The 23,228-nt window shown below is 37.3% G+C and overlaps 1 protein-coding gene and 1 pseudogene across 5 annotated transcripts in view; both read right to left on the reverse strand.

Annotated features, from left to right (window-relative positions):
- The window catches only part of MAP4K3 (mitogen-activated protein kinase kinase kinase kinase 3), a 126,395-nt gene that overhangs the window by 43,014 nt on the left and 60,153 nt on the right, over nt 1-23,228 (reverse strand). For 3 of the 5 annotated variants that reach the window (XM_037066912.1, XM_037066910.1, XM_037066911.1), the window contains exons 9-15: nt 22,358-22,489; nt 22,122-22,184; nt 21,955-22,036; nt 21,744-21,854; nt 18,984-19,062; nt 12,606-12,664; nt 11,050-11,112 (exon numbers count right to left, since the gene is read on the reverse strand). In XM_037066912.1, coding sequence (XP_036922807.1) covers nt 11,050-11,112; nt 12,606-12,664; nt 18,984-19,062; nt 21,744-21,854; nt 21,955-22,036; nt 22,122-22,184; nt 22,358-22,489 — 589 coding nt within the window. The remainder of the gene's footprint in view (nt 1-11,049; nt 11,113-12,605; nt 12,665-18,983; nt 19,063-21,743; nt 21,855-21,954; nt 22,037-22,121; nt 22,185-22,357; nt 22,490-23,228) is intronic. The other 2 variants (XM_037066915.1, XM_037066914.1) reach the window with 1 other exon arrangement.
- On the reverse strand, nt 5,326-6,356 carry LOC119001481 (60S ribosomal protein L5-like; annotated as a pseudogene).

Here is a 23,228-nt window from a genome sequence, read left to right on the forward strand (position 1 = left end):
GTGTTCTTTAAAAAGAAGGTATGTGGGACTTCCCACAATAAAAGATGAGTTCAGTATTTTCTGGGAAGTCATATAAATAATGTATGCAAGTTTTATTTAAGGTTATTGCTATTGTAACTAACATTTGTAAAGTCAGCTTTTGGTAAGAAAAAAGCTCAAATAAAGTATTCTCAAGCTATAACCAAGCAAAAATGATTACAGAAGAAAACAAGCAACAAAAATCTTGGGTTGTCTTTGTACGTAAGAGCTGCAATAACTACATATACACACATTCACATATTTCTACTACTGCTTTAGGCAGGTATAATTTTCTAAAGAAATAAAATAAAATGCTCTTTTGAAGAAAATTGTATATATGGGCTTGCAAAAGATTATAAATTGTATGTCAAGAGTTTTGACATACTTTTAAAGAGTTAAGTGTAAGTAACAAAACGTCAGTATTACTAGGGCAGCCCCTCAACTATTGAAACACTCCCACTGAGTGCTGCACACTGCAGAGCTAACAATGGAAATTTAAAGGGACAAGTAATATATATCTGCTTGACTCAAACACCTTCCTGAATTGGAAAAAAAAGTGCTTTCCAACAACCATGGAAAATAGTTTTCTTTTATTCCCCCCTTAGAGCCACTGTATTTCAAGCACTATTTTCACAATAAAGGGGGAATATTTAACACTTCAAATGAATTTTATTTTCAATAGAATATAGTGTACTTGAGAGTGCTTTCTAATGTTACAAGGTAGTGTCAGATGCATGATGAGGATTTAATGCAAAAGTTACTTCCCTGGAGCAAGCAGCCTTCCAACACTGTCGAGGAAAATAGCTGCAGCCTTCTCCAAGTCTCCATAGCATCTAACACTTAGTTCTCCTCCAGTACTTAGTCTGCATTTTAATTAATTTACTTAGAAGTCTGTAAGAATAGTTGTTGCCAGGCTGTGAGCTCCTCACACAAAGGGAAATTGTTAAATCCATCTTCCCTGCAACCCAGGACCTAACATAATACCCAGCACACATTACTAGGCCCTAAGTAAATGCTTGTTCAAATGCCATTTGTAAATTTTCCTATAAATAACTAACTTCAGCTTTGTTAATACGCATGAAAATAATTCTAGATCATAATACTACTAAGCCTAGAAATAAGAAGATTCTAAGCAATATATTACATTTAAGTGAAAAGCTCTTTAACATTTAAGCATTACAAGACCTCTCAAAAAATATCTGATGAAAATCAAAATCCTACTCCTGGTTTAGACAAGGCTCAAATTTTGTTTTCTTCAATATTTGTGTTCTTCCATGTAAAATAATAAATGTTCTTACCAGTGAGAGAAAAGATAATACATCACAAACAAAAAAGATGGGTCAACTGTCACAATGGTATCATACAAAATCCTAATAAAAAGGTACACCTGTTCTTTTTAATTTATAATGATATATCTTAATAGGATAAATTCACTGATATCCTGCCACACAATTATGCTGAACAATTTAAGTGATCAGGACTTTATACAGAACCTTTAAACTTCGACATTTAGTGAAGAGAGTACTATCTCAATGAACACACTTCCTAATTCAAGTTTGTTTTCTTCAGCTGTAGATAACCGGGCCCTCTACCAGGCGAGCAACCTCTTAAACCAATAATCTCTTAAACGTTTGATCAAATGACAGCTTCCAAAAGCAAGCATTTGTGCTCAGTGCCTATAGCTTGTGTTCCTTAAACACAGATGTGGCAATGACCAAGTTGATGATAATGATTTTTAAGAGAAGGGTCTAGAAAAACTAACATAGTATTTTCATAGAAAATTTAGTACAGGTTCATGTTTAGAGTAACATCCATGTTGGGGAGAAACTGCAGATAGCTCCAATCCCAAGTCTGATGACACAATGTGCCATGTGTGAAGCCTACCAGGAAAGCTAACTTTCAAAGAGGCTTATTTATTAGTTCCTTCTCTGTAAATCAAGTTATGTTTAACAACCATGGAACATTAACAATGTGCTGGGCAAAGTATCAGCAAGTAAAAGAATTACACTAAGTCCTTCTAATAAGTATTTAATCTCATTTAATTCAGCTATTATTTACCAAGCACCTATCATTATATGGCAAAAATTGAGACAGTAAAATCAGACAAAAAAAAAAGAGAAAAAAATAAAAGGGAAAAAGAAACATGAAGTCTGGGCAAAGTCAGTAGTTATTTATGTATCTTTAAGGCAGTCTATGAAAAACTGATCTAAAACATTTTTTAAAAGGACTTGGAACCTACCCTGTAACAAAATGCTACCAAAATATACTTGAAAAAGCTATCAAAATGTAGAATCTACATGATGGTAAATGTGGCCTAAATAAGCTAAATAAGAATACATTTGATCATGCCAGGACAGACATTAAAAAATTAGTGAATAAAAATACTGAACAACAGTCAAGTAGAGTAAGTAACACATGGACCGAAAACATGCAGTAGCTTAGTATAGATTCAACCCGAACACTTCAACAAAAACCTAAGATGGGAAACCTAGCTCAATTAAAATATCTTTCTGAGTCACAGAGTGCTAATTTCAGTTGTTTCTTTTAATGAATGGGGAAGTATTTCTAAACCTAGGATAAAGCCTCTAAGAAGATGTGGTGCCAGAAACCAAATGAAAAAGAAAAAGGACATGATGTGGAACACTGGAAAAAGAAAATACATGATTAAGAGCTTTTCTTTCTTTTTTTTTTTACCTCCCTCAGGAAATTACGAAGTCTATACTTGATGAGAAAACAGCAGGAAGTTAATAGAATTGATACAGTTGGCTACAAAAACACAAAAGAAAAAATACTTTACCAATATATTTTAACCAAGAAAAAAGAACAGCAGAAAAGGAAAATTTTTTCCTCATTTAAAAAATGAGAAAATGATGGTACAAATAAAACTGTTAAGATACCTTTAAACGTGGTAGATGATTTACAGAAGTAAAAAGAGTGAATCCTAGATAATTCAAAAAGATTTTTTTATTTCTTAGAAAGTCAGAAGAGCAAGTGTAGTTAGAACGCTGACTGATCAAGCAGTATCCTGCATGATAAAAGCAGAAGACTTAAGAATACTTGTACGGCAAGCTTGGAAATGAATACCAGCAGGTTAGGTTTGACATTTTAGAAAATGTCCTATCATCACACAAGTATGAAATGAGCTCATCTTAGAAACTGTCTTAAATTCTGGGTAAGAAAGGTGACTACACAACATTAATGTTACAGTAATAGTTTAATAGACTGAAAATAAACAAAGTTGGCATTTACTGTTTCTTTTCCAGAATAAATTTGACTTTATTTATAAACTTTATTCAATTTTAACCTAATTCAGGAATAATCTTAAAATCCTTTTGTTATATTTTTTCCTAATAAGTTTTTAATTCTAACTTAAATATTTTATTCTATCACAGGTGTAGTGTAAGCTTCTTCAAGTAATAATGTTACTACTCATGTTCCTCCATGGCAATTAACAAAGTTTTACTCACAATTAACTTTAAATATATTTTTCATTATTGGCATATGGGCCAAAGTATACAGTAAAACCAGGCAAATTAAAAATAATTAGCATCAGCTGAACAGATATGTAATATAACCTTTTAAGATCAGATACATGCATCTGTATGACTGTGGGCAAAACTGTGGGCATTTAATTACCACATGTAGTGTTTTTGGTTTTAACTTGGGCATCTTTCAAAGTTTAAAGACCTTTTTATTCACTAACAATCCTAAAAAATCAAACTCTGTTCTTCTGGTTTCACATATTATTATAATTACCTAATTTTAAAAAAATCACTTAATTATAGTATCAGATATTGAGGTGTTACATTCAAAATTCATTTACAAAACTATAAAATGAATACACAAAGTACTGAAATCAACCAGAAATCACTGATGACAAGAACTTTCAGGCAGCAAGGTTTTTTATAAGGGAGCATTTTTTTCTGGGTCCTAAAGACTCAGGGCTGTCATCTTGGTGGCAACTGCTGACTAAGATGACAGCCAGACATTTGGGGTTCATCTGGTTTCTAGTGGCCAGCAACAAGTTATTTGTGAACGATAAAATCTTCTTGCCTTCTGGTCAAGATAGAGGCATAGCCAGACATGGATCACCTCTTTGCACAACAACTAAAACACAGAATAACCATCACTCAGAACCATCAGAAATTGAGTTGAATGGGTCTGACAACTATAGAATTAAAGAAACTATTTCCATCCAGACTGGCAGCAGGGGTGCAGATGCAAACTGGCTGGTCCCACACCCACGTGTGGTGGATAAAAATTCAAGAGGGATATCTCAGGAGCCAGGAGCCCCTGACTCACACCAGGTCCCCCAGTGCAGTGTTCTAGTCCAGGAAGATAAGTCCCCACAACTCGCCACAAAAACCAGGGTGGGGGTGGGGACTGAGTGAATGGAAGAAACTGCTAGAACCCCAAGCAGTTCCTCTTAAAGAACTCACACACAGACTCGCTCCCTCTGAGCTCCAGCACAGGGGTAGCAGCCCGTAAGGCACCAGTGGAATACAGGGAGAAACTGAATTGTCTGGCATCAAGGTGAGTAGAGGCCATTGTCCCTTTCTAACCCCTACCCCCAGAGAGCCACAGAGCTGGCAAACTGGTGCCATATCTGAGATTCCACCAACCTGGCTAACACTGTTTGACCCACCTTGGAGATCCCGAGACTCTGTCCCATCCAATTTACAGGCTCACCCAAGCTGCTTCTCCATATGCTGGTCTTGGCTCATGCTTCACGATTTCCTAAATTCTCTCCAATAGCAGCTGGCCTCAGTGACCCCCTAGGCCCAGCACTAGCAGCAGTTAGCCTAATTCACAGCTTGACTTAGCCTGGGAATCTCCAAGCCCAGCATAAGTAGCAGGCATCTCGGATAGCATTATAGCTCAGGCAGGGTGGCTGTGGGCAAAACACAGGTGAGGGCTGACCTTGGCCTGCATCACCTAGGAAATCCCAGGGCCAGCGCACCCAGTGGACAGCTACAGACCACATCAGAGCACCACCACCCTGCCCCTGCACAGTGATCCTCCATGGTGGGTGGAGGTTGGTGGTCAGTGGTCATATCCAGTCTTTGCACCTGACTGGCTTCAGTAAATCCCTCCCAGTGATCTGCCGACAGCAATCCAGGCTCAACTACAACAGGAGGGTGTACTCAAGCCATATAAAGGGTGCACCTTGAGTGCCCAGCTTGGGTGATAGGGGAGGCTGTGCCACTAGAACCTAGAACAGTGGTGTCAAACTCATTTTCACCTGGGGCCACATCAGCCTCATGGTTGTCTTCAAAGGGCCAAATGTAATTTCATCTTTTTTTTAGCTGCTTGTTCAATGTGTTTATTATCTTTATCTGAAAAATCTTCATAGAAAATTGTGGTTTGGTTTATTAGCTCTCAGCAGCCTGTTCCTGAGCTCTGAGGAAGCTTGCTTTCTTCTGAGATACCTGATCTTTCTTCTGGGCAAGAGAAATTTTGGGATGATTCCACCTCTTCTTCTTTCTTAGGTTTCTTCTCACAGACTGGATTCTCATATAGCAGCATGAGCCTTCTTATACGTGTCCTCCACCATGTCTGGAGTTACACTGTTCTTTATGTATTGATGGAATTGTTTCTTATAAGCATCCTCATCTTCTTCCATTAGGTAGCACATATCATCTGCCGCATTCTGACCCATGACGTGCTTCCAATGCACTTCTGAACTGAATTCCTTGCTTTCTGAATCATAACCAGGGAACTGTTTGGTCCTGTGAGGAATAGATAAGCCTCTATCCACATCTCCCTTCAGGGCCGCAAACACGTTATTTCCAGTAGCAGTTCTGGCAAGCCCTTCATCCAAATAGCAGGTGAAGGCATCCAGTTGACCATTGATGCTTTCCACGTTGTATTCATCTCCAGTCAGCTCCACTTGGCCTTCATATATTTGGTCCATGCCAAACCTACTGAGAAGATGTGGGCCGCCAGCAGCAGGCCAGTACAATATGCTGCAGCATAATTCATCAGGCCGACCTCCACACTATACTTCGGGAGTTCATGAGCAGAAGCTGCACGAACTATCCTATCTCCTGTAAGTGATCTGACAAATGTTCTCTGTTGGTTACATGAACTATCATCCTGTACTTATCTTTATCCTGAATTACCAAGCATTTCCGGGCATAGCAAACAGTTTTACCCTCTCACTGTATTCTAATTTTCACTTGGTGTCTCTTGAAGTAGGCCTTATTTTTGACAACTTTTACAAACTCCATCCTATGGATGAAAGACCCACGTTCACAGCTTGCCACAGACCCACACACCCAACAGAACTCCAGTAGGGGGAAAAGCTAATTTCAACCTTTTCACAGTTAAGGAGTAGTTACATTTATACACTCCTAGGATTATTTCAGCCCTTTGAAGGCAACTGCAAGGCTGATGTGGCCCCTGGTGAAAACGAGTCTGATGCCCCTGGCCCTACAGGGCACCTACTACATTAGGCCACGCTACCAAGACACGGAGTCAAAGCAGATCTACCTAAAACACAGAAACAAACATAGGAAGGCTGCCAAAGTGAGAAGACAAAGAAACATGACCCAAACAAAAGAACATTTCAAAACTCCAGAAAAAGAGCTAAATGAAATCAAGATAAGCAATCAACCTATCAGATGCAGAATTCAAAACACTGGTTATTAGGATGCTCAAGGAATTTAGTGAGAACCCTAGCAGCATAAAAAAGATCTAGCCAGAAATGAAGGATACACTAATTGAGATAAAGAAAAATTTGCAGGGAAACAACAGTACAGTGGATGAAGCTGAGAATCAAATCAATGATCTGAAACATAAGAAAGCAAATAAAAAAAAAAATCAGGACTAGAAGAAAAAAGAATCCCCCCAAAATGAGGATATAAGCAGCCTCTGAGACACCTTCAAGAGGTCCAGCATTCACATCACAGGGGTGTCAGGAGAAGAGAAAGAGCAAAATATTGGACATCTATTTAAAAAAATAATGAAAGAAAATTTCCTTAATTGGTGAAACAAATAAATATGCAAATCCAGGAAGCACAGAGTCCCAAACAAGATGGATGCAAAGAGGCCCATTCCAAGACACATCACGATTAAAAAGCCAAAGGCTAAAGATAGAGAATCTTAAAAGTAGCAAGAGAAAAGCAATTAATTACCTACTGAGGAGTTCCTATAAGACTGACAACTGATTTTTCAAACCAAACTTTGCAGGATAGAAGGGATTGGCAAGAAATATTCAAAGTAATGAAAAGCAGGGACCTAGAGCCAAGACTGCTCTACCCAGCAAAGCTATCATTTAGAATCGAAGGGCAAATAAAGAGCTTCCCAGACAAGAAAAAAACTAAAGGAATTATGATCACCAAACCATTCTTATATGAAACGTTAAAGAAACTTATTTAAGAAAAAGAAGATCAAAACTATGAACAATACAAAGGCAAAAATACACGTCTATCAACAAGTCAATCTAAAATACAAACTAAGCAAACAAGAAGAACAGAAAACCATGGATACGGAGAGTATCTGATGGTACCATACGGGATGGGGGTTTGGGGGAATGGGTGAAGAGGTGAGGGGATTAAGAAGTACAAATAGGTAGTTACTGAATGGCCATGGGGGTGTAAAGACAGTACAGGAAATGGAGTAGCCAAAAAACTTACACACGTGATCCATGGACATGAACAATGGTAGCCTGAGGGAGTGGGAGGTGGTGGATGCAGGGGTGGAACAGGGGGAAAATTGGGACAACTGTAATAGCATAATCAATGAAATATAATTTGAAAAATCTTGTTCACAGTGTCAAGGTTTTAGGACTAATGAAGTTAGGGGACCGAAATAACTAAGGGCAGGTCACACCCATTAGGATGGCTATTACTTAAAGACAAACAAATAAAATAAAACTTCCCCTTCCACTACCAGAAAGTAACAAGTGCTGATGAGGACTGTGTAGAAATTGGAACCCTTGTGCACTGCTGGTGGGAAGTGTAAAATGACGCAACTGCTATGGAAAACTGTATGGCTGTTCCTCAAATATTAAATGTAGAATTATCACATGATTCAGCAATTCCTACCGCAGTTATATACCTATGATAATCGAAAGCAGAGACGTGACAGATATCTGTACATCCCTGTTCACAGCACCATTATTCATAATAGTCAAAAGGTAAAAGCAACCTGTGCCCACTGAGGTGTCCAATGAATAAACGAAATGTGGTCTGTCCATACAACGGAACATTATTCATTCTTAAAAAAGAAATTTCTGACAAATACTACAATGTGGATGAATCTGGAAGATGTTATGACATTATGCTAAGTGAAGTAAGACAGTCATAAAAGGACAAATGTTGTATGATTCCAATTACAGGAGGTAACTAGAGCACAGAACAATTCAAAGAGACAGAAAATAGGATGACAGTTGCCAGGGTCTGGGGGAAAGGGAGAATGAGAGCTACTGGTATGAGGAGTTGCAGTTTGGGAAGATGAAAGTGTCTAGTGACCGACAGTGGTCCTGGCTGCACAACAATACAAACGTACCTAATGCCACAGGACTGTACACTTAAAATGATTACAGTGGACCCTGACCGGTGTGGCTCAGTGGTCGGGCATCATCCCGCAACGTGAAAGGTTGCCAGTTTGATTCCCAGTTGGGGCACACGCCTAGGTTGCGGGTCTGGTCCTAGTCAGGGCACCCACGAAAGGCAACCAACAGATGCTCCTCTCTCACATGTTTCTTTTCCTCTCTTTCTCCCTCCCTTCCTCTCTCTAAAATCAATAACCATGTCCTTGGGTGAGGATTTAAAAAATGGTTATAATGGTAAATTTTATGTGTATTTGCTCACAACAAAAAATAACTATCACCATATATACTGATAAAATGAGAGAGTACAAGCAGTAGACAACAAAATGTTGACATGTTGGGTAGAGGCAATGCAGCCTAGTGGTTTAATTGTGAATTACTGAGCCAGGCTGGTCTAAGACCAATTTCTGCTCCTTTGCACCTTAAATTCTCTCCTTTGTACAACGTAAGTTAGTATATTTAAAGTGTTTAGAATAATGCCTGTTGTATAAAAACTTCCAGATAACTATTAGCTTTTATTGTCATTAGAAGTAAACTTTTTAAGATAGTTTCACAAAGGTACAGAAAAGAACACAAACTCTAAAGTATTATGTTTTTGGTGTTATAACTGTCTTTTCTGGAGAATATTAATTTAAACTTTTGATTCTATAATATTTTATTTCCACAACAGATTTCCCTGTCATTCTAGCTTACTTATGCCTAATTCTGGAGAAATTTTCAATCCAGAAAACAATCCTCACTTGCTTCCTCAGATGGTTTAATTCTCAGTCCTCACATTTTCTGGCCCATCTGGGCCATCTGATGCATCTTTTTTCCTTTTGTGATAGTGTACCTACTAATTCTTCTAGCTTTTCAACTGCTTCTTCCCTACTTCCAATGTTGGTTCTGTCTTTGACTACAAAACACAGGAATCACCCACTGTGGTAACCAGTTTTCTGCACTTGGTGTTTATTTAGACCTGCCTAGGAGAGACATTAAATCTCATGGTGTCATTGATCATTTCCTCTCTGATTACTTCAATCTCCCTCTTTTGAGCTAATCCCATAATTCCAGCAACAGTACGACCATTTCATAATTTTAGCTCTTTATCTGCCATCTCTCAAAACTGGTCTCTGCCAATGACTGTCCCCGCATTAATTTCCATGAAACACAGGAGATACACATATCTATTTTGTTCCTAAGGAATCTATAGTGCTTGCTATGCGATACTGAAATCAGTCTTAGTCCCTCCCAGAAGCCAAATAACGCAAAATCTTTTCTCCTCTAATTTCTATCGTAGCAGTTATATGTTAGCCTCTTCTCATCAACAGTCACTACCTGGCAAAGTTCTGGCAACCCAATTTATTTTTTGATGCATGGCTAATAGTTTATATAAGTAAGTATTTTCTGCTTATTGAGACAGCAACTTCCCTGAAAGAAAAATTATGTCTAAAAATCTCTTTTATGTTCTACAAATAGTACAGAGCATAGATTTAAGAATTTATGTTAAGAACCATTGATTGACTGATTAACAGATTTTAGAGAGGACAGAACAGGGTGTGAGAGGGAGGGGGAGAGGAGAGAGGGGACAGAGGGGGAGGGAGAGAGAGAGACTGATTTGTTGTTCTACCTATTTATGCATCAGTTGATTCTTGTATGTGCCCTCACCGGGGATCAAACCCATAACCTTTGCATATTGGGACAATACTCTAACCAACTGAACCACTTAAATCAAGCAGAATTGAAAGAGGTACATTATTGAAGCAGAGAAGAAGGAAAGATAAGGAAAATTTCACTGAAAAGGCAGAAAGGTGAAATCTAGGAGTAAACTAAAGGCAATTGGGTGCCCTAGCCAGCTACAGAAGTAGCTATTTATTTAATAGTGACTATTCAAAGTATTTATTTAATATTCACCAGGATTAATGTCCTATCTTTTCTTACCTAAATGTAAGACAGTCTTAATATTTCTAATGTCAAGGAGGCTTCAAAATCCAAATTTTGGCTTCAAAAAACTGGGTATTAAATAACACCACTGAGCTAAAATTTCATCTGAGACTGGTTTCTTTGTTAATTAGGGATAAATTATTTCTGTAAATGGTATGCATATAATTTCTGCAATATATACAAGTAGTTTTATATCTATGAATGGACATGTGTTTATATATGGATGGTTCTTAGTTCACTAAAACAAGTCATATTAAAACTGGATATTTTTATAGGGAAATGCAGTTAAAAAACATATTTGAACCACAAAATTAAATGTTTTTACATAAAAATGTTTATTTTTTACAACAACACTGTAATATATTTGAGTAGATATATTATTTATCTTGTAATGGAAAAATTGCTATAATCCTTAATATATAGAAGTGTGCTAAATAGCAGGAACTTATAAAACAATGTTTAAATTTGTTCATTAAAATTGAACAAAATGTTTGACTAAAAAAAAAACAAGACTAAAACAATGCTGACAAAGAAAATCAGAAGATGAGAAATACCAGATTAGATCTTGCAGTGTAGTACATTTCTTCTGAACTGTCCAAAAAACCATCACTGTCGGGCTGTTTAGCAGAGACCAAGAAACCCAAGTTATTTACACTTAGACTAAAAGCCATAAATTCACAAAGGGAAATTTTCTTAAGTAAGTCCTGCTAACATAATTTTGTTAAGGCGAATGCAAAGTCACATCATATTAAGGAGCTTCTAAAAAGCAACACTGCAACAAATTGGCTCTACAATGCAGTTACTGAATTAGCACTGAATTTAAAAACATGCAATACCAACTTAAAAAGAGAAAGCAAATAGACTGCCTTAACAAAATACAATTAGCATTTATAAAAATCATGACTACTTTTTCTTCTTAACCTTTTCCATCCTCTATGTAAATGTCAGACTTCTATATTGTAATGTGATCATTTTAAGAAATTTTCTTGAACATTTCTTTCCTCCATGCTGCTACACTGAACAGGAATAACTCCAAAAGTTAAAGGCTACAGACTTCTTTTGGATGTCTTTAGTCAACTGGGTTAAAATAAGCCTTAAGTTTAAGAAAGTTCCCACTTCAACCCTGAGTACTTATTGCTGTATTTTTCAGACTGTAAGACACACCCAGGTTTTTAGAGGAGAAAATCAGAAAAAAATTTTTTGAAGCAAAAAATGTGGAAATATTTAATAACATAAATAACAATATTTCACCAATGTAAATGAAAACAGAACTCTATAGCGGCATTAACAACCATTATTCCTCCCAAATTGGTGGGGGGCCCCCCCTAGAGGGTGCATCTTATAGTCCAAAAATGTGGTAACAGTTCCTTTGTTCTCATTATTAAATAAAAAATAATGCAACATTATCTGGAGCTCTGGTAAAGCAACTGCATTAGGATTAATTCTGTTTGTTTTTTAAGTCTCATGTTTTATTGTTCCATAGAATATTAACATCTGAATATGTGCAAAGCATTTTGCTTCTAAGACTACATCTAATTTATTATCATATGTTTGGAAAGAAGTATAAAACATTAACAAAAAGGAATCATGAAGAGAAGGTTCATACAGTTAGCAAGTTTTAAATGAAAGAACTTGATCTACTATGTATGCCTAGTCTCTCCTGAGCTTTAGTGCTCCAAACAGACCAACTCTACTCTGATGTTTAAAAAACTGGCCTACAATCTTAAAAGACTGCCCATAAATTTAGTGAGAACTTTTATTGATATGACATTTTAGTTTAAAATTATGGCATTTATCCTAGTAAATACATACACTAAGAGATGCTCAAAACCTGAAAAATAGAAATAAAAAGGAAATTAAAGGGCCAGCATTAAACACATTTAATTAGAGAGTGGTAAAGCTAGTAAGTTTTTCCTAAATAATTTTGAAAATATTCAATCTCAGCAACACAGATTTATTTATTCTGAATTTCAGAATGACTTACCTTTTTATTTCCCCAAATGCATTTGAAAATATTAATGACTAGATTTTTAAGTCAGTTTCAATATATCATGAAGACTAAATAAAACATTTATTTTCAATGTTAACATTCCAAGATGAAACTACTTACAAGTTCATGATGTGGCTCTGTCTCCTTCCTTAAGGGTGGATCAAATTTTACTTGGCCAACTAAAATAGAATAAAAGTAAAGCTAAGATCTGTTTCTTTATTCTTAATGATAATACTATTTGAATAGTTACTCTATGGCAAAACACATTTAATTTTACTATCTACCCTACATTAATCACAATTCAAAGATTTAAATAAAGAATCTGTTAGCCAGAAAAGTCCAAGAAAGTCTAAACTGTTAGAGTTTAATCTGTTAATAATAGGCCTTTTCCATAGTACAAAAGAACATAATTAGCAAAATTGTGTTACAGTCAGGATGAATTTGATACTTCATTGTGACCCAACATAAAACAGAGACAATCTTAACTGCGGGCTGAAGTGCGCAGAGAGCAACTGAGGCAGAGTGCTTTTGGAAGCCAGTCTGCAAGATGGCCTGGTGTTCATGAACTTATGTAGTTCCTCGCCATAGCCCCAGGGTTGGTCTACGTGACCAAATGAATAGGGCAGGGTGTTGGCACATCACTTCCAAGATGAGAGGCTCCTGTCTTGGGCTCTACTGGATCACTCGCTCTGGAGGAAGTCATGCCGTGAGTAGTCCTAAGGAGAGGCTACATGGCAAGGAACTGAAGCCTGAGACGAACAGTTACGTGAGTAACCTTGGAAGCAAATCTTCCAACCTAGTGAAGCCTTAAAATGACTGTGGTCCCAGCTGACATTCTGATTTTAACTTCACGACAAACCCTGGGCCAGAACCACTGGTCAAGTTGTCCCAGATTCCTGACCCTCAGAATGAGTGAAATAATAAATGTTTATTGTTTTAAGCTGATAAATTTTAGGATAATTTGCTATACAGCAATAAATAACATACTACTGTAGCTGAAGTATAAAGTGGCTACAGCAGATATAAGTTAACAATAATGTATGCATCTTTTTCCTTGCTGTTCTAATATACTGAAGTTTCACTACCTTTACCTTAATTTCTATATCTCATTATCATTATCTGATTTTATAGCCTGGGCACAACATTCAAGAGCAATGAGATAGAAGCAAAGACATAAATATAAATATAAAACATTACAGTTTGACTAGGAAGAGCTTTAGCTAAAACTGCAATCCTTAGTCAAGGTGGGCAAATGAGTGAGATTTCAAAGTACCATCACTTTTACAATTGTTTTGATTTTAGCTTAATGTATGATTAATTGTGAATGTTAATACCAATTAAAGGACACCATGAGAGTAAGACATTTTGTAATATTAGGCACAAGTAAAAAAGGTTGTGAAACACAGCCCTGCAAGATCTCCGTTTGTATGTGACTATGTGTGTGCTTTAGAGCTGTTAACAGGCTAGGTATCAATTTTTGGCCCGTGAAGATAAGCAGGCTCTTCAATAATGGGTTCCTTATACCTGTTCACATGATCACACATCAAAGATTACAAAATAACTCTTAGTAAGGTATTATAAATAATATATACATCACCTCGATAGAGGTGTACTAAACAGCTCTCATCTACACTTGTCGTCAAAAAGCAAAATTAAATCTTTAATAAAGTTACATGAGGACAGTTTCTGCACACATCTGCCTTGTGTTATTGTCACACATGAACATGCCTATTTCCCTTACCAGACTGTATGATCACTGGCTATAGCAGGGATACAGAGATGTTGTCTTAGACTAACCTCCATAACAAACACAGAACCCTAACTGTAGCAGATATTCAATATTCCTGTACTCTGGGAAATGAATTTCCAGAAAGGGGGGCCTATATGGGGCGGGGGCAAAGTCCCTATGGAAATTCATTCTTCACATCTTACACTGGCATTGCTCTTTTGTTCTCTTCAAATTCCCTAAAGGTATGACAAGCTTCTGTCACAGGATCTTCCAACTATTGTTCAAATAATCATTGGTCAATCATCTCAGGCTGCAATGCTGTTTATGATCCTCTTAATAATGTCAAAAACTCCTACTTATCTGTAATTGTATATTGGTCTTGATCTCGTTTCCCCTACCATCTCCTTGAATGTGTGTCCAGCAATGTACCATAAACTTATCTTTCAACACCCAGATGAAAACTCCTTTTTAGTATCTTTGAGAGAGCTCATTATCACCTGCTGGCCTTCATTAGCCATTAGGGGTCAAAACAAATCCTACTAAGGCAGACAAGAGCCCCAGAATTACTTCTTCTTAAAGCAAGCCTTTGTCACATTTAACCAAAGGTAGAGGGGACCTCCTAAGAGGAAAAAAGTAACACCTTTCTGCAAATGAGTCAGTTATTCCATATTTGCCACCTAAATAGCATTTAGTTTAATGAAGATAAAACCTTGGTTGCAAGGAGAGACACCATGTAATTATAAACATGAAACATGTTCAAGAGAAACATTATTAAAATAAATTATTTTCCCAAAGCTTGCCTTTGTAAAAAGTCAATAGCATTACTGACCATTCTACACATCACCTCACATAAAATCATAAAGCATCCTAAATCAGCTGGGATTAGAACACTGTGCCCTCTCCACCCTGGCTCCCAGATCTGCTGCTCCTACTCTCCTGGATGACTACATCTTTAAATCCTTGACTGTTGGACGTACACACAGTTCGACTTTCTGGCAGCTCTGGGTGATTTTTGTTTTGAGGTTAGTTGTAATCATTGTGGTTGTTCAAGGAAGCAAAGCATGTTGCCTATGCCTCCATCTTGACTGGAAGTCGGGAATGTTTTCTTTTTTTAAGTATATTTTCATGATTATGCTATTACAGTTATCCCAATTTTTTCTCCCCTTTCTCCCCCACTCCACCCTGGACCCTCCCCATCCTCCAGTATTTCTCCCCACCTCTAGTTCATGTCTATGGGTTGTACATATAATATCTTCGGCTTCTCAGTTTCCTATACCATTCTTAACCTCCCCCTATTTTATGCCTACCAATTATACTTCTTATTCCCTGTACCTCCCCCCTTATTTTCCCCTCCCCCCTCCCCACTGATAACCCTCCTTGTGATCTCCATTTCTGATTCCATTCCTCTTCCAGTTGTTTGCTTAGTTTTTGTTTTTCTTTTTTAGGTTTAGTCACTGACAGTTATGAGTTTGTCATTGTACTGTTCATATTTTTGATCTTCTTTTTCTCAGATAAGTTCCTTTAACATTTCATATAGTTAAGGCCTTGGTAACGATGAACCTCTTTAACTTGACCTTTTCTGGGAAGGACTTTATTGGCCTTTCCAATCTAAATGATAGCTTTGCTGGAGAAAGTAATCTTGGATTAAACCCTTGCCTTTCATGACTTCAAATACTTCTTTCCAGCCCCTTTTTGCCTGTAAGGTTTCTTTTGAGAAATCAGCTGATAGTCTCATGGGCACTCCTTTGTAGGTGACTCTGTCCTTTCCTCTTGTTGCTTTTAAGATTCTCTCTTTATCTTTAATCTTGGGTAACCTAATAATGATGTGCCTTGGTTTGTTCCTCCTTGGGTCCAATTTCTTTGGGACTTTTCTGGGCTTCCTGGAAGTCTTTTTCCTTTGGTAGATTGAGTAAGTTTTCCTTCATTATTTGTTCAAATAAGTTTTCAATTTCTTGCTCTTCCTTTTCTTCTTCTGGCACTCCTATGATTCAGATGTTGGAACGTTTAAAGTTGTGCCATAGATCCCTAAGCCTCTCCTCATTTGTTTGAGTTCTCGTTTCTTCATTCTAGTTGAATGTTTATTTTTCCCTTCTGCTCCTAACTACTGATTTGAGCCCCAGTTTCCTTACCTTTACTGTTAGTTCCCTGTATATTTTGCTTCATTATTTCACTTTGTGTAGCCTTTATTTCTTCCTTCATTTTGTGACTGAGCTCAGTCAAGTCTGCGAGCATCCTGATTCCCAGTGTTTTGAACTCTGCATCAGATATATTGGCTATTTCTTTATCGCTTAGTTCCATTTTTGGAGTTTAGATTTGTTCTTTCATTTGGGCCATATTTCTTTGTTTTTGAGTACTTATTAGGTTTAAGGGGGCAGAGCCTTAGGTATCTGCCAGGGCAGGGCAACCCTCTTTGTTATATTCTGGCACAGTTATGTGGGGGAGGGGCTGAGAGGGAACAATGCTGCTGGCTTGCTCAGCTCTTAGCCCCATTTTCCAAGGAACTCTCCTGTAAGACTGAGAGTTTCTCCAGCCATCACAATCCCCACAGTGATTTATAGCTAGAGATTGTGTGTCTTTAGTTACCTGTTTGGCCAGCCCCACCTCTTCCTCGCTGCTGGTCTCCGCCCCTCCCACTGGTATGGATGAATGTTACCTCCTTGGTTGTCGAAGTTCCATGTAATTTGATTTTCTGGCTTTTCTGGCTGTTTATTGTTTTTAAAGCGGTTGTTATCCTTGTTTTGGTTGTGCGAGGAAGCAAAGCATTTCTACCTACCCCTACATCTTGGCCAGAACTGGGGAATGTTTTCTTAAACAGTTGTCTTAAGTTACCACATTACCTAATTTCCCTAAGGTCATTCTAGATTTCAGGTCCCTAAGGTTAAATCTTCAGCTTGCAGAGAAGTGTTATTATAAGCCTGACTGCACTAATTAGCATTTTAAGTCATAGGGAATTAATGCTTCCAAGAAGAAAAAAGTTAAGGCACTGTTATTCCAAAGATTCCTATTGGCAGTTTATCATTAATAAGTTGATGGTACTGGATCTCATGTGAATTAATGGTCTGTCCTGCTGTGTCCATAACTTGGCTGTCTGTAAAAATTACTTGGAGAGCTATTTTCAAAGGGAGAATCCTGGGCTGACCCAGGACCTACTGAATCAGGATCTGTGGAAAAGTGGGGCTGGAGAATCCATTTTTAAGATTCTCAGGTTACTCAGATGTTCAGCCAGTGTGCAGACCTCTACCTTTCCTTGACACTCAACGACCGGCCCTTGCACCATCAGCATCTGCACACCCTGGGGACTTGCTGGAAGTCACAACCTCAGGTCCCACCCCAGAGGCACTGAAATCAGGAACTGCAGTGACATGCACACATCAAAGTTTAAGAAGCACTGCTGTGATTTCTTCTCTACTGCCCATTCTAGGGATTTTGTTCCTCTTCCCAAATAATAACATAAATACACACCACTCCTACTACCAAAAATTCCTCAGGAACAAGGGAAGTCAAATTCTTACTGCCTTAATTAAACTCCACCTTTAAAAGGGTTTGATAAAAAGAACTACTTGGAAGAAAATAAAGCAAAAATGCTATAATAAAACTACAACTTAAAATCTTACTTGTCTTCCAACTATCTAAATGCTCAAGCCAGAAAAATTCGCATTTATCCTTGAATCCTTTCTTTCTCTTAAGACATACAGCTAATCCTTCAAAAAATCATTTTGGGCCCTGGCTTGTGTAGCTCAGTGGATTGAGCATGGGCCTGTGAAGCAAGGGGTTGCTGGTTTGATTCCCAGTCAGGGCACGTGCCTGAGTTGCAGGCCAGGTCCCAAAAAGGGGACACATGAGAGGCGACCACACATTGATGTTTCCCATTCTTTCTCCTCCCCTCCCCCCACCTCAAAATAAGTAAATAAATAAATAAATAAATAAATAATCATTTTGGCTACTGTATCTTCAAAATATATCAACAATCTGCCTACTACTCATATTTCACCTCTAACACCCTGGTGTACACCATCGTCTTCTCCACTTAGGACTATTGCAGTGGCCTCCTAACCAGGTCTTTGCTTTCAGCCTTGCCCCATGTAAGTGTACTTTCCATAAAATGGGGAGAGGGACTGTTTTGAAATATGAGTCATATTACCTCAAACCCAGCTTAAAGTTTTTAAATATCCCCCTATTTCTTTCAGAATAATATGAAATCCTTATACTAACTATATCCCCGCCTGACTCCTCTCCCACTTCATCGGCTGCTCTGACCTCATTTCCTCTCACTCTCCCCCTTTGCTCCCTCCACTCCAGCCTCACAGCTCCTTCACTGTTGCTAGAACATTCCAAGCATAATGTCCCTTTAAGCACTTTGCTATGACTCTTCCCTCTGCCTGAAGTTCTTTTTCCTTAGACATCCACATAACCCCCCCCTCCTTTCATTCCTTAAGTCTTGGCTCAAATGGAAGATTCTCAGTGAGGTCTTCTTCTATAAACTTATTTCAAATTGAATCTCTTTGTTCCTAAATCAACATTTCTGATTCTTTACTTTGCTCTATTTTTTAATAATTATCACTTATCTTCTATCATTCCTCATAATTTATTTATATAGTTGAGTAGAGGGCTTTTAAGTCTGTTTTGTTGCATATCATTTACTAGAATGGTGACAAAGAGTAAATACTGACATATAATAGATATTTAATAAATATTTCTCATACAAAACAACAAAAAGGCAATCTTATTTGTTAATATCAAATGATAAACTGTGTACAGCACATACTTACAGTTTATCTCTGAGCGTGTCTTTTCTTCTCTCACGTTTCTACTCGTTGAGTGAATTCTATGTGGCACAGCAACAAGAGGCTATGAAAGAACAAAATCAATGATGTAGCATTAGACAATCAAATCATCGTCTCATCTCCACAAAAATTACTCTAGTATGAAATAAATACTTCATTTTATGTAAAATAGGAATGAAGTACAACTTTGCCAATATTTTTTTAAAGGCAACCACAAATTGGAACTCTTCCATCCTCCAACTGGGAGCTTCTCAAGATTAGGGATGCATTGTATCCATAGCAGGTTCTCAAAAAGGTTCTCTTAATTAAATATAAATATTCAAAATTAAATATTCTAGTAATTCAATAGCTATAGCTTTCCCAGTTTCAGAGGAGAAAAACTGTAATAAAAAATCTGCCTTAACTTGTTTCAAAAAGGCTGAGATAAATGAAATGAAGTGAAATAATGCTAAATGTGTTAATGATTTATGCTTTTACTTAGTAAACACAATTTTCTCCCTTTATGTTTTTCTTGTAGGAGCAGCCCTCTATTTTCTTTCCTTTCACTTTAAAAATCTTCCTGTTTCGCTACTTTCTGAGAACTCGGGTGTAAGTTGAGTGGGGACAAAGTCTCCTTACTAATCCACATCACTTCTTTCAAAGTCTGTCTGCATGGTCACGGAGCCTGTGTTATTTGGTTCACACACGAACAGCAGAGTGTGTACTTGTGCTGCCTCCTTGTCTCCCACTGATTCTACACTTGTGACATTTTTGCAAAAATTGGTAACTCAATGTGGGCATCAGCCAACACAGATAAAACTGATGCAAAGAAGTATAAAATTGTAATCCTGGATAGTGCCGGTGGTGAAATTTACATCAAACATTAATGGAGTTAAGGAAGAAAACAGATGACGGTGAGAGAGCTGGTGTGGTCACTGTCCAACTGCAGACATACAGCCAGAGGAACTGAGTAAACTGAGTTCAGGTGAACTTACTGACATGAATGAAGATGTATTGTAGTAGGGACAAAAGGGATGAAGATACCCCAGAAGAAGTGGCACCAGCAAAAAACTTCCTATTACTGGGATACTGAGATATTTCATGCATTGAAAATGCTAAAGATAAGATGTTGGAAGCACATCCAAACTTAGAAAGGAATGTGATACCACGCACAGAAAAGGTAATCACTCCATCATAAAGTTATATGAAAAAGGCCAGTACTGTACAATCTACTCAGCAAGGAGACTACTTGATAGTTAAACTATCTATAAAAGCTTTTTTAAACAAGGAAACAGTGTACTAAATAAATATGAGTTTTACTATTTTCTCCATTTCCCTATACTTTCAGTAACAAAGTTTTGACTGTCAATAACAAAGTTTTTAATGTTTTGACATTTTTTAAGGTCACAAAATAATTACAGTTCCCCCCCACTGATCACTAAAATTGCTTTGCAGGGTTTCAGCTTACATGTCATTATTCCAGTCCTGCACTACCATGTAAACTGAGGACCAAATTACAGAAGAGTTTATAAAACCGGAGTTTTTAAAAAAACAAAATCAAGCAAAACAAAAATGAACTTTCTCCCTAGTATAATTTAAGGTCAGTAAGAAGTTACACTTTTAAAGTTTTATGTTTCCAAAAGCCTTTCCAGACCTTTAACAAAAGGACAGATAGCTTTATTTAATCAGCTATATAAAGATAGCAAGCTAGACCAAAGGTGAATTGATAGAAAAGGTTCTCTCTGATTTAAAATAATCTGTGACCACTTTTCCGACCACTGAGAGCTACCATTCTTACAGCATCATCAATGAAATTTACACCATTTGTAAGTACCTTCCATAAGGTCAGTCAAGTTAAGGCCATGCATTTCAGTTACAGACCCAATAACAGAATTCTGCCGCATCACATACAGTGAGTTTACCTTTGGTGCCACTATTATTAGCTGAGCTAAAAATGTTAAATATGCCACCAGTAGTGAGGATTCCATTAATATCAATGCTCCCATAGCATTACAGTTATTTCACTCAATGATTACACTGGTTCATTTTTAAACATTTCCATAGTAGACAGTTATGGTTTTAGTCACCAAAAAATCCTATACTTCTTACTAAACACTAATAATTCATCAGGTTGTATAAGGATTCTTTTTGAGAAGAAAACTGAATAGAAATTTTAAGTATATTCTAACATCTTGTTTATATGCTTCCCATTTGCAATCTCTTTACAGTGGATGATTTATTTAGCAACTTCATCTACAATGACTACTTTAAAATAACTACAGTAACTCCAACCAGTGGGTTAGATGATTCTGCCTTTGCCATTTTCAAACATATAGAATAGCCACCTGTAGCCAAAAAGAAAAAATTAGCACATGACTTCCCTAGGACAGACTAAGTCAGAGTTAGTTGTTCCCTCAAAAGTTTTTTTTTTTTTCTTATCCTCACCTAAGGACATTTTTTTTCATTGCTTTTAGAGAAGGAAGTGGGGAAAAAAAGAGAAACATCAATCGGCCACCTTCCTGTACACAGCCTGACTAGGGATCGAACCTTCACCCTGGGTATGTGCCCTGACCAGGTATTGAACCCACAATCTTTCAGTCATGGGATGATGCTCCAACCAACTCAGTCATACTGGCCAGGGCCCCTCAATAGTTTTTTACTTAAATCAGCTTTACCGAAACCAGATTCGGAATTTTAAAAAACTGATTTTGGAAATTACATACATACATAATGTTACATATCCTATTTAGTAACACCAATTCCTACCTCAGGATCATCATCATCAAAATCATGGTAAGTGGAATGATCAGGATTATTCACTTTATCCAAGAGCTCAATTGCCAAAGACCGTGTCAGAGGTTGTGTGACAAATGGGTGCTATAAAGATAAAATAATAAAGCACAGAACACTTATTAGAAATCTGACTGAATGACATTTATCCTTTGAAAAAAGACATAGTTCAGGGCAAAAGTAATACCTGTAATAATTTTTCAGCTGTAGGCCTTTTTTTTGGATTTTTCGTAAGTGCCATTTTCACAAAATGATGAAAACTATTTGACCTAAGAAATTTAAAAAATTAAACTTTTCATTTTCAATGATTTTCCCCCTCATAACTATAAAAGTAAATAACACAAAGATACTCACCACTTTATTTTATCCTTTAGTTTAGGAGGCTGAAAATTGCTTTTCGTCATTAGAAATAGTGCTCTGAAAAAAAATCAACAACAAATCATTACGCAGCATTTTAAGACTTCATATTAACATAAAATGTAAATTCTATTACTCTTATCCCAAAATAAGGTAAAGCAAGACAAAACTTATCATTTGTTCATGAAACGTCCTTATTTAAAAGTAGGATTCTTTACCGAGGACACACTGACCTCATTGGGTGTAAGTCGAACATGGGCGGCTGGAGCTCAGCGAGTTCTATGGCGGTGATCCCCACCGCCCAGAGGTCGCAGAGTTGGTTGTACCCCCCCTTCCTCTCAACAGCTGCGACTTCCGGAGCCATCCTGAAAGAAATATTCCAGAAAAGAAAACCTTCCGTTTATTGTATTTTCCTTCACATTCCCACAAGAGGCACACGGAACCACCACTATCTAAGCTGAAATCTACTTAGGATTTGCTGTGTGAAAAATAAGTATGTAGTACTTACAAGGCCCATTCCTCCTAGAACCTCATCATTTTATAAGCAGCTCCATCCCAAGCCCCTACTGGTGACTTAAAGGTTTGTAAAAATTTACAATCACCATGGAACATATTCCAAATTTGTCCATACTCTAATCTCTCTTCTTCTGCACAGCAAAATTCTAGCAAAGTAACATCTTGCAATAAATATTCTGTAATTTTTAGCTCTACCTCCTATATCAGTAAACTACAATCTGGCCTCTGACTGTTTTCATTTGACCAAAACTATTTATTGGAGCATCAATAATCTTCATTTAGTACTTAACTCATGTTTACCATAAATTTAACTGGCATTTTTTCAGTCTTATTATAATGGTGGAGAGCTTATAAAAGTGTGTTTTAAACTTAATCTCGATTGTGTTTTCTCTATTACCATTTAGTCCTCTTGTACCCGCCTCCCCCCAGCAATCACCGCACTGTTGTCCAGGTCTGACCCTTTCTCCTTTTTGCTCAAACTCTCTACTCCCTCACCTGCCCCCTCCACTAGCTGTGAACAAACTGAACTAAAACACAGAAAAGGTTGTCTGGTTTTGTAAGAATAATTTATTTATTCATAGAAAAGTT

This window comes from Sturnira hondurensis, unplaced genomic scaffold (genome assembly GCF_014824575.4).
Source record: "Sturnira hondurensis isolate 20B ecotype Veracruz unplaced genomic scaffold, ASM1482457v3 Scaffold0016663, whole genome shotgun sequence".
In the NCBI taxonomy this organism is placed as follows: domain Eukaryota; kingdom Metazoa; phylum Chordata; class Mammalia; order Chiroptera; family Phyllostomidae; genus Sturnira; species Sturnira hondurensis.